General features: G+C 30.5%; 1 protein-coding gene across 1 annotated transcript; it reads left to right on the top strand.

Annotated features, from left to right (window-relative positions):
* The first annotated feature begins 3197 nt into the window (after window positions 1-3197).
* On the top strand, window positions 3198-10000 carry LOC114370506 (subtilisin-like protease SBT4.15). Its single transcript, XM_028327867.1, has 10 exons — window positions 3198-3274; window positions 3424-3521; window positions 4162-4305; window positions 4411-4516; window positions 5625-6129; window positions 6971-7071; window positions 7208-7432; window positions 7806-7914; window positions 8406-8619; window positions 9251-10000. The coding sequence occupies exons 1-10, from the start codon at window positions 3198-3200 to the stop codon at window positions 9790-9792; spliced, it is 2121 nt and encodes a 706-aa protein (XP_028183668.1). The 3' UTR covers window positions 9793-10000.
* Window positions 10001-12676: the final 2676 nt, after the last annotated feature.

The following is a 12676-nucleotide window of genomic DNA, read 5'->3' as shown; positions in this document are numbered from 1 at the left end:
AAATAGGCCTTAGTACAAGTTTGACATGTTAATTGTTTTTTAGTATATTTTTCTATATTCAAAGAGAACTTAACTGTTGAGTTAAGGGAACTTTACCTTCGAATAGTTCTTTAAGTTTATTCAATACTTTGTAGGATGACAGTTGAACTTAATGGATGATTGTAAAACTTATTTGTAATGCACAATGCTTTTTTTTAATTCGTAAAATGAGTTCGAGTTTAGGAGAATTACTTGGAAAAAAAGTGGGTAGTATAGTATACGTAATGCTTGTACAATGTGTTATGTCAAATAAGGAGTGTTTGTTTTAGGGTTTACTTTATATTAGGAATAATAAGGTGATTATTAATTGTTCTATCTATCAAATTTTTAATTTTTTTTAAAGAGTATTCTTATCAAACTGTCTTAAAAAAGTATTAAAATAAAGTATTTTTAAAAAAAAGTTAATTACATAAATTTTATAAACAAATTTATTAATAAATTCATGTTTAATAAACAAAATTTGTAAATAGTTGTTTATTCAAGTCTGGTCTTAAACCATCTCTAGGTAAAAAATTCCTAAGTTTAATTATTTGGGATTCTGATGTTATCTTTCATTTTTCAGTGCTTCATGCAAAGATCTTGGATCTATGTATATATAGGACCCTATTGATGATTAAGGGAGGCATTCAAGAGAGGAATGAAGAGTTAGAGAGGAATGAAGAGTTAAGAGAAAGAGCCATTCAATTGGGCTAAGAGGACTTAGGAATAGCTAAAAGGGAAACATACCTACCATAATTATTAAATATATTTTGTTTTTTATTTTTTATTATTAAATTTACTTAAATATTCCCACCCCTTAGCTCTCCTCCTCTTTTCCCTTTTACTTCCCAGTGACAAATCCATTTGGATTTGATGATGTAACTTGGAGTATGCCATCATCTATCACCACTTGCATATGCCAAGAAGTTAGGACAATTACATGAAACTAAAACATAACTGATAGTGTCACTGCCATTATCCATCACCAGCTGCACATGCCAAGAATCTAAAACAATTACGTTCCATGTAATAAAATATAACAAGTATTTTCAAGGTTTTGTAATTGAAGCATAACAGAAGAACATTACAGGAATAAGGGGAAAAAAAGTACATGGTAATCTTGGACGTGCAACCGTACCCTGGGCCGGATATGGAAAAAATGTACATGGTATTCTACGTAAGAATTGCAGCAAAGTTTAAAAGAAATAGAATTGTGTAATGAAACAAAACCAATCGTGTCAATTTCAATCACTTCACGTTTATTGTTCAAATGGTAAAACTGTACCAATAAGGATTCTTAAGTTTAAGTACATCATAGGCATCTCGTATATATTGAAGATGCTCTGATCATAGAAATAAAAGAAATTGACAACTTGTAGTTGTAAAATAATTAATTAACCAACGAAATTATAAAACAGCATAAGAAAATTCAATAAAAAAGAAAAATAGAACTTAATAATTATAAAAATGTTTATTTTTTAATTTTAGATTTTTCTTTTGAAGAAAATGGTGAAAAGTATAGTTATGGCTCCAAGGCAGGAGTGTGTGACAGGCTTAGGTAATTGTGTAATTGATACTTAGGTAATTGGTAATAGATACTTACTTGAAATTAGTAGATGAAAAATGCTTGGAACAAATTTTCTCATACACTCTTTTAACATATGTTTTTTTTTTTTAATTTAGTTGGTCCTAGATCATATTTAATTATTCTTTTTCTTGATTTTATAATTTTAATGAATTTTAATCCGTTAGAGAGAATATTTTTAAAAGAGTGTATTAAAGAGTGTTTTCCTACAACTTCTCATAGTAAATTAAAATACTTCATTTAAATTTATTCTTCTTTTAGAAGGTAAAGCGTGCTTTTATTTTGGTGGAAGGTAAAACGTGTGTTTATGCTGCTCAGGGACAGATGCATTTGAATTTTTTTAGATTAGAATAGTTATTGACCACCGAGAAAACCTATATTAATTGGTGAATATTATTTGAAAAACGCTATTTCCTCATTTTTTAAGATAACTTTTACAATTTTTTTTATAGAAATAACATTATTCATATACATTATTTTTAATTATGTAGTAATAATCTTAAATTCTTCAATTAATTTAAAAGGAACCAACTTTGCTTCTAGAATCACAATCCTCTGCTGTTTGATTTTGAAGTGAAGTAAATCTCAACATTTAAATGATTTTTTTTTCAATGATAAAATTATTTAAAAATTAAGTACAGGCTTAAAAAAAATTCAGCCATTAGATCATAGCTGCATTTGGTGCAGTTAAATTCCTAACGGTAGAGGATCCATTAATTTCACTGCACAGGACCTGTTCAAGTTCACATTAACATAATTTAATTTGTCTCTTTTAGTCTTGTTCAATTCATGCTAATTAAAGAAATGTTAACAAGATCCAAAATCCAAGCCACCAAATACTGAAAATTGAATCATATTTAAATGTTATTTTGCTCCTCAATAAAAAAAATCACATGCTCTTTACACATCCTCCTAATTCTCCTCAGTGTTGTAACACTAAAAGAAAAGAGAAAAAGTTACCTGTCAATCTTGTTCTCTAAACATTTATACCATCAATCATATATTATTTTTCTTCTACAGAAAGATATTGGTTGTAAGAATGATCAGTGCAATGAAGATGTTACAGAATTTGCCACTATTATTCCTCTTCTGTCTCTATTGTTCACCCACACAAGGATCAATTCAACATGAGAGAAAGGTAACACTTGTCCTTGGGCTATAATATATAATAACTTGTTACTATTCTCAGTGAAGAGGCTTCTTGCTACATATGTTTCAACTTGTATTGAATCTCTCATTTTGAATGATACAATATAAGTGTTTTGTCTTTAAAAAAAAAAAAAAAACTTCTTGCTACATGATTTACTATATAGTATTGTTAGTATATATATGTTTGAGTTGTCATTGATAGTTCTCAGAACGACTTTCCAAAAGAATTAGGAGAGTGTCTTTTGTGAAAACGTGTGTCATCAGACACAAGGAAGGACAACTCAAACATGTCAACGTATGCTTATTTTTATTCTTTGTTGTGTTATATATTCTGGAGAGCTTATATATGTAAAATGTAATATTGTTGAAAATTGATGAACAACATTATTGACACGAAATTTGTGATTGAAAAAACAAAAACAAAAAACAGCCTTACATTGTGTACATGGGAGAGCTACCAGTGGATAGAGCCTATGCTCCAGAAGACCATCACAACAACTTGCTTGCTACTGCAATTGGAGAGTAATAATCTAAAATCTCAACTAGAAATGTATTTCATTATCATTATAATCTTCTAAAAGTGAACTATATATTTGGTTTATTACAATTAATCAGCATAATTAATCTCTTAACGATCAATGGTTTTTCTTTTTGTTTTTTCCTCTCTACAGCTGGCAATTAGCTAGAGAATCCAAAATACATAGCTATGGAAAGAGCTTCAACGGATTCGTTGCACGACTTTTGCCATATGAAGCAGAGAAATTACTAGGTACACATAATACACATTGAATTATATAATTAAATTGTAATTCGTGTGTATATGTTAATTTGTAATTTAATTATAATTAAATATTTTTATATTATGACTGCATTATATAATTAAATTACATTGAATTATCATTAAATTACAATTTAATTATAATTAACACATGAAGCATAGAATTTACTAGGTATTTTAATTATAATTTAATTATAATAAAGAAAAATAATTTCTTTTAATTATCATATCTTAACGCATAAATACGAATTATAATTTAATTATAATGTAGTCACAATATAAAAATACTTTTATAATTAAATATTCTTATATTGTGACTGCATTATAATTAAATTATAATTCGTGTGTATGTGTTAAATTACTATTATGTTGCACTAAAAAAATTAAATGCAGTTTCTTAATGTATCTTTTGCAATGATTTTTAAGTTAGAATTGGAATTTCATTCAATCACTTAGGTAGTAAAAAATTGCTTTAAATTTCAATTCTAATAAGAAAACAATACCAAAAGTACTTGTATTTAAGTTTTTATTATTTTTGAAAATCAAATTAATTACTTTAAGACATAACTTTTCTTTGATACTTATCTATATATTCAGTATTCTGCATTAATGTTTAATTCTATATATGCAGAGGAGGACAATGTGTTATCTGTTTTTCCAAATACACAGAACAAATTACACACGACAAGGTCTTGGGATTTTCTAGGATTGCCCCTAAAACTTAACAGACACTCTAATGTGGAGAGTGATATCATCGTGGGTGTGTTAGACACAGGTATATAAAAAAGAAAATATTAATATTTTTTTAAGGAAAATTGGACATGTTTGTTTCATCTATTTAATTGAATGTTAATATCTATATTTTTTAACATCTAAACAGGAATTTCGCTTGATTGCCCCAGTTTCAACGATAAGGGGTTTGGGCCTCCCCCACCCTCTTGGAAGGGCAAATGTGTCACAGGAGCCAATTTCACAGGATGCAACAAGTATTCCTATCCATTCCACACACACACACACACACATATATATATATATATTCTTATTACCTTCACGGAAACAAAATGTGAACTTTCTGAGTTTTTTGACACATTAAAGATTGCATTTCCTCACGTACAAATTAGATGACAGAATCAAAAATAGATATAAATGTACATATATAAATGAATAAATTAGCTAGTAAATGAAATTTTGTACTCGAATTATAAAAAATACGTATGTAAAGTGTAATGTGTTGTAGTTAACACTATTACTACATTATTTTCTAAGTGTGTGGTCACAAACCATATTCATGGTATTTTTAAGCATCACTTTAACCTATATCTTGAGCTAGCCAAGATAGCTTCAACTATATATTCATGATAAAATTATTGATTTTTACTATAAAGATTTTTTTCGAACTGTTAGTATAAAAAAGATTATATTCTTAATCATTCAAAAATCATTGATATGATATTTTTATATGACATTTAAGATAATTAATATTAAGTTCAACAAAATTTTAATATATGACAAAATATAATTGAATAACAGTAAAAAAATCTTGTATATTGCCAATGTACATACTATTTTCTTTTAATAATAATTATTTTAGTAATTTATGGTGATGTCTAACTTTTTGGCCTTGTGAAACTTTGAGAGAGAAAAATTATTTGTTAATATTTTCATCCAATCGTAAAATGAAACCTTATGTTGTACACTAACTATCTTACAAGTCATATATCAATTTTTAATTACTATTTGATAGTGTAAACTCAAACTCAAACTTTTAGTTGATATATATTTACAATTTATGAGTAATTGATAGTTTTTAGATACATAGTCAATAAGCTCAAACTTCTATACCAAATAATGCTTGAAAATAAATTCAAATTTTAGCTTGTATTTAATTAGTAGTGTTAAAATGGAGTGAAAAGGAAAGAAAATTTTCAAAAATTAATATGAATCTCACACATCTAAACATTACTTTAATTTAAACAATTCATATTATTTTTATTTTATTTCATTTTGTTCCACTCTATTATTAATGTGAAAAATAAAATCATTATTTGTCGATGTTTGACCTAATTGCATGGCACCATGCACATACACATGAAGCAAGGTGATCGGAGCAAAATACTTCAACCTCCAAAACGCGCCGGAACAGAACCTCAGCCCGGCCGACGATGACGGCCACGGCACCCACACGTCCTCCACGGCGGCGGGCGTGGTGGTGAGGGGGGCGAGCCTGGACGGAATAGGCGTGGGCACGGCGCGAGGCGGGGTGTCGCGCGCTCGCATAGCGATGTACAAGGTTTGCTGGAGTGACGGGTGCAGCGACATGGATCTGCTGGCGGCGTTCGACGAGGCCATAGACGACGGCGTGAACGTGATCACGGTGTCGCTGGGAGGGACACCGAGGAAGTTCTTCAGCGACCCCACGGCCATTGGATCGTTCCATGCCATGAAGAGAGGGATTCTCACTTCTTGTTCCGCTGGTAACAATGGCCCTTCCACCATGACTGTGGAGAATGTCGCTCCTTGGATTTTGACTGTTGCTGCTTCCAACACTGATCGGCAATTCACCACCGCCGTTCACCTCGCCGACGGCAAGAAAGCTCGGGTATTCATCTTTAGCTCTCGAGATATATGATGGGTCAGATGATTAATAATAAATAAAAAAGATGAAATATCGTGTTCTTTTTTACTAACAAAAATTAACATTTTTCCAAAAAAATATACTTCTCTATTTTTTTTTTCTTTTTTTTCTCTCTTTAAAGTGTCCCTGAGTATAATTTTATTTTAATCTTTTAAAAGAATTAGATTAAATATATTTTTTAGTGCAAGTAAATAAGAATATAAGATATTATTTATTTTTAGTCAGATAAATTATTAAATAGTTTAGGCCATTACATATTTATGATATCAAATATACTCAGTTTTGTATATGAGAAAGAATTAATAATACTTAATTATATATAATTAGTCATAACCATGATGGTTTCCAAGCATCTAATTATATTTTATTTCTCCTGAAAAAAGTATGTATTTTTTCCTCTCATTTGTAGAAAGAATCAAAAAACGAGAGACAAAAAGGAAAAAAAATAATTAGAGACTAAAAATAAATATTTAATATATAAAGATTAAAAACATATTTAATTTATTTTTAAAAAAATAATCTTTACCATCATTTACTAATCATATGGCATACATTTAAATACGCCACATCAGTAACAATTCTTATATGACATGTGACGTAACATATTAACATGTTTAGATATGTATATAATGCCAAGAATAAAGGGTGATACAAACCATTTTTGAAGCTAAATATATGCTGCAAAAAAAAAAAAAAAACAACATTTTCATAGAAGAAAAATATGTTAAACCCTGGAAAATTAATAATTTGCGTGTATCTTACAAAATTAGAAATGACTTATTTTGTTGTATAATTTGGTTGGCAGGGAATGTCCATTAATACCTTTACCCCTGAGAAAAAAATGTACCCATTGATTAGTGGAGCCCTTGCTTCCAAAGTTAGCAGAGACGGCTATGGCAATGCCAGGTATAATAATAATTACTAACATTGTTATTCATACTGAACCCTCAAATTAAAATTAACAAAAAAAACAAAGTGCATTTCTCTAAGAATTGTGGTATCAACTTTTTGATACTAAAACTATATACTTATGATGATGCAGTGCATGTGATCATGGGAGTCTAAGCCAGGAGAAGGTAATGGGGAAGATAGTGTATTGCCTTGGCACGGGCAACATGGACTATATAATCAAAGAACTAAAAGGAGCAGGCACCATCGTTGGTGTTTCAGACCCAAATGACTACTCCACCATTCCTGTTATTCCTGGGGTCTATATTGATGCCAACACTGACGGCAAAGCAATCGATCTCTACATCAATTCCACCAAGTAAGCCATCTCTACATTAATTCCACCAAGTTTAACTATTTGAATCCTAAACCACTTGATTAAAGAACACATGTTGCTACCACTTGTGTTTGTTGGTGGTTAGACTATATACATAATCTCAAATAATTTAATAATTTCTCCGTACATGTCCAAATTGGATATGTCTGAATTCTTTCAAACCTATTAATCTCAAATTTTTTTATCGGCAAATGTTAGTTTAATAGTTTTGTTAGAAATGTCAATGGGATGGATTGAATCAGCAACCTCTCCCCCTCCCTTTTTCCTTCACTCTTTTCCGGCCACTAGACCAATCTTATATCTCCTCAATTAATCTCAAGTGACAAAACCTCTGCATGAATTTAATTGAATTCAGGAATGCTCAAGCTGTTATACAGAAGACCACAAGTACAAGAGGCCCTGCTCCATATGTTGCTTCCTTCTCATCTAGAGGTCCTCAATCCATCACAGTCAACATCCTAAAGGTGATAATCATTATTCAATATCAATCTTTATCTTGCTCCATTTTCCTTGTGAGCAATTAATACAGTGACTATAGGCACAACTAATTGAAAGCTCAAGATGCATTAAAATCTGAATAAAATGTATTTTAATCCCGCAAGATTCAGTCAAAATTGATTTAGTCCTTATATTTAAAAAAAAAAAAAAAAGTGATTTTGGCTTTTAATCCTGAAAATGTAGTGGACTTCATCTCTTATCAAATGCAAATAAATTAAAGTTAGGAACAAAATCTACCACATTTCAGAAATATGAGGACTAAAATTACCGTTTTTAAATAGTAGCATGTGCTAAAACCAATTTTGATCAGATATTGAGAGAACTAAAACATATTTTAACCTTATCCAATGTGATCATAAGCTTTTAACTAGTGGTGCCTATACAGATCTGATACTCATGGTAGAATTGGCATTGGTTTTGTGATTTCTGAATTTCAGGGTGTTTGTTCTATGTGCAGCCAGATTTGAGTGCTCCTGGAGTGGACATTCTAGCTGGATATTCCAAATTAGCAACACTAACAGGGGACCCTGCAGACAACCGTCGAAACGTTTTTAATATATTGTCAGGAACATCTATGGCATGCCCCCATGCTGCTTCTGCTGCTGCATATGTCAAATCCTTCCATCCTGATTGGAGTCCTGCTGCAATCAAATCTGCTCTCATGACCACTGGTGAGAAACCCTTAATAGATTAGAATGCTTATGTTCAATTTCAATCACTTGCAATACCAAAAGATTTTATATATTTTTGCCATGTTCTTGTTAGCAAGATTTCTGAAGATACCAGTTAAGACTTAAGCAGCATTTGACATAATTTATTAAGTATTTTAATTATCTATAATAAATATTAAATAGTTTTGTATTTTTTATATAACAAATGTTTTCTCCTTTAACCAAATATGAGACAAGGGTATTAGTAAACTTTCTCCATATAAACAATTAGCACCCACATGAACTGTTGTTGCATTTTATAAAATGGTCTCTGATTGTGATTTCTGTTGCAACATCAAGGTTTTTTTATCAAGTTACTGCAACCAAAATTGCAGTCATATTAGCTGTATTTGTTCGCAATTTCTCACAATAATCAAAGATCGCAACAAAACTGTTACTGCGATTGCAATTTAAAACTTGTTGCATGCCTGAGTAGTTCTGACCTTAATATGTGGTACCCTCAAGGCCTAAACCTAAACTTAAGATGTTAAAAAGAAAACAAGGGTTAGCATTATATAATTGAGCAATGAAGTTCTTGGTGAACAAGGCAATTCTTAACAGTTTCTAATCTATTATGGTCTCTATGATTCAGCCATTCCCATGAGAATCAAAGATGCCACAGCAGAACTAGGATCAGGGTCAGGACAGATCAACCCGGTGAGTGCATTGGATCCTGGCTTACTTTACAACAGTAGCATGGACTCCTACATTGCATTCCTATGCAAAGAAGGCTACAACAGCAGCAGCATTGGAATACTAATTGGCACCAAGGGACTCAACTGCTCCACCATTTCCCCTCCACAAGGCACTGATGGAATCAACTACCCTTCCATGCATACACAGATTATCCCTTCCAATGCCAGCATTTCCGCGATCTTTTATCGGAGTGTGACCAACGTAGGATCCGGAAACTCGACTTACAAGGCCAAAGTCAGAGCACCTAAGGGCCTTTCCATTGAGGTCATCCCAGACACATTGAATTTTGGTGGGGTGAACCAAGAGTTGTCCTTCAAGGTGGTGCTGAAGGGGCCTCCAATGCCTAAGGAGACAAAGATATTTTCAGCATCTCTTGAATGGAATGACTCTAAACACAATGTAAGAAGCCCCATTGTTGTCTATAAACCGACCTTTTGAACACATTACTAATGTGTTTGGATACCTCCAATAATCAATTTTGACCCCCGAAATCATATGATAGAAAATTGAGAATGTTGAAGCAACTATTTGTTTCTTTGTAGCTTAGTAATTGAGTCCATGAGTTTCAATGTTTCATTTTAGTTTTATGTATGTGCAAGTTGGTGAATGGTGATTTCCGTTATTTTTATGAAAAGATTTTTAGCTTCATTGAATAATGAATATCCATTCATTCAATGGGAATGGCCAGCATTAACTCGTGCATTAGTTAAAAAAAAAAATTTACCAATGACTCTGCCATATAAGTTGTAGGACCACCAAGAACTGCTTCAAGTCACTCAACGATTCATGTGGGGCTAAAACATATGTTGATATATAAATACTTGAGGCTAAACAAGACCAAGTAATGTAAGACTAAAATCTTTTAATATACTCTAAAAACAATCCCATCATCTCTATATTTGATCTTTTATGCTTACTTACTCCCTATTAGGGATTTTTTCCATTTGGCAATTTGGTAATAACCAAAGTTTTTGTTACTTCCCAAAGCATCCAACTCAGAATTCATGGTCTGCTATCAACAGTCAACACTAGTGTTTAATGGCTTGTGAATAGGTTTAGGCAGATAATTAATGAGAGAATAAAATGTCTGTGAGTAGGTTTAGGATGATCACGTGAAATGGGGTAAAAATCATTGGCTTTTGCTGAGGTAGAGAGACTGAAATTATGAAAAGGTTAGGATGATCAAATCAAATCAGCATGTGTAATGTGCTGTGCTAAAGGAGAAAGAAGATCAGTTGGTGGAGTGGAAGCTTGAGAATCTGTTGAAGAGAATGAAAATGAAAATTGAAACATTACATTCCTAGATAGGATTTATTCCCCAAAAGAGAATTTTTCTTGGAGTATGTATCGTATGATACCTTATTGGAAGCCAAGGAAAATGCATTTCCTATACCTAGGGATCTTGTTCTCAAGCCTAGAGGTTGGAAGTTTATCAAAAAAATAAAAGCCTAGAGGTTAATAATTTTTATAAGGGCTAAAATCATTTATTTTGGCTTTTTGGCCCCATATTGCAGGGAATTTTATTGATGAGACATAGTAAAAGACCAAAAGGTTTTGGGGGGAGTTTGGCCTGGAATAATAATAAAGTCGTTGCTACATGAGACTGCTGATTTTAATTTCTTCCTGCTATGGTGTCTCAACACAGCTAGTTTAGTTTGATATGTCTTTAGTGGAATAAAAATTGGGCATAGTGAATTAAAGGCCTATTGTCAGTCTTGAGTATTAGGCCATTTTTTGAAGCCGGGTTTCATTGAGATTTGAGAATGATTGAAAGTATTTTGGGTGGGGGTGTTTGCAATGCAATTTGATTAAAAAATTTAGGGAAAAAATCATCTGAAATATGCATAAAGATAATGAGATGTTGTTTCAATGTGATATTATTAAATTCGAATCAAACTAATTTAATATTTTTAATTTAATTTGAATCGGTTTACAATTTTTTATATTAATTTTAAATTTATTTTTAATTTGATAACTAAAAAAATAAATCAGCACAATATAGAATCTAATAATTAATGAAATTATAATTAACCCTTAAAAATATGGTTTACATAATTATGAGTCTATTTGTTTAAACTTATTTGTTAAAGATTTTTTTTAATCAAATAAGCAGTTCTCTATGTTGTGTTTTTGTTGTATTTATTTGAACTGTTTTTTCTTTTAAAAAAATTTGCTTAACTTAAGAAATTATAATCTTAAAAAATCACTTTTAAAAAAACTTTTTTAAGAAGTAATTTCTTAAATTTTTTTAAAAAAAGGGCCATATAAGTAGTAGAGAATAAAGAATAAAATAATCCTCCATCCCTATTTATCTCTCTTGTGCATTAATTTTTTTTTACTAAAATACCCTTATTTATTCTAATCTACAATTAAATGTTACATCAAATTGTCATTTTCTCTCTTATAAAGATTGGAGAAGATGATTAGACTCTCATTAAGGATAAATTTTGAAAAACATTGTTGTTTAAGATAAATTTAATATTGATACTTAAATTAACTAATTTTCTTAATAACTATAATTTAATCAATTATGTCTTATAAATGAAAACGAAAAAAGTATGATAATAATTTAATCAATTATGTCTTATAAATGAAAACGAAAAAAGTATGTTAATAATTACATTATAAAAAAAAGTGAGTATATTATATATTATTCATAGTGTGTTTGAAAATGTGGTGAACCTCGTTAAAAAAAATATGGTAGAATGGTAGTCTTAAAATTGCTCTATGGAATGGTGGAAAATCATGATGGGAGACCGTGGTTTTTTGTGTCATCACCATGAATACAAACATATTGATGGTTAAATAATCATGCAATGTGAATGTCATAATCTCATGATTTAACACAACTTAAAAATATCCAACGCATAGAATTACATATTAGCATTCTTAAAATTGAACCATGACTTAAGATAATGAGATTTCATATGGAATAAAGAAAAAATAATAAAATATAATGTGCAGATTGCTTTAGTTTGGTTCAATTTTCAAAAATTAACCAAGGGGTCTAGCTTTTTTAATTTTTATTTGATGATATTGATTTTAATCGGTTTGGCAATTCGAACACCTTTAATTTTTTGGACTTGATATCATCAGGTATAATTAGGTACATCAAGAAATCACCCACAACGGTTAAAAAAATAAAAATGATTTGAGAACACAGAAAACGCGTATTTGATACTTAGAAAGAAAAGGGGAAAGACGTGTAGGTGTAATAGATTATATGACATTATAGGAAGAGAAAAAAATGAATATTAATAAAATGGTTAAAGTAGTAAAGTATTCGCCATCTCATTACTCTTAAAAAATACTTGCAAATGAA

This window comes from Glycine soja, chromosome 10 (genome assembly GCF_004193775.1).
Source record: "Glycine soja cultivar W05 chromosome 10, ASM419377v2, whole genome shotgun sequence".
Lineage (NCBI taxonomy): Eukaryota > Viridiplantae > Streptophyta > Magnoliopsida > Fabales > Fabaceae > Glycine > Glycine soja.
Note: the sequence above shows the minus strand (reverse complement) of the source record. Positions and strands in the feature narration are given on the sequence as shown.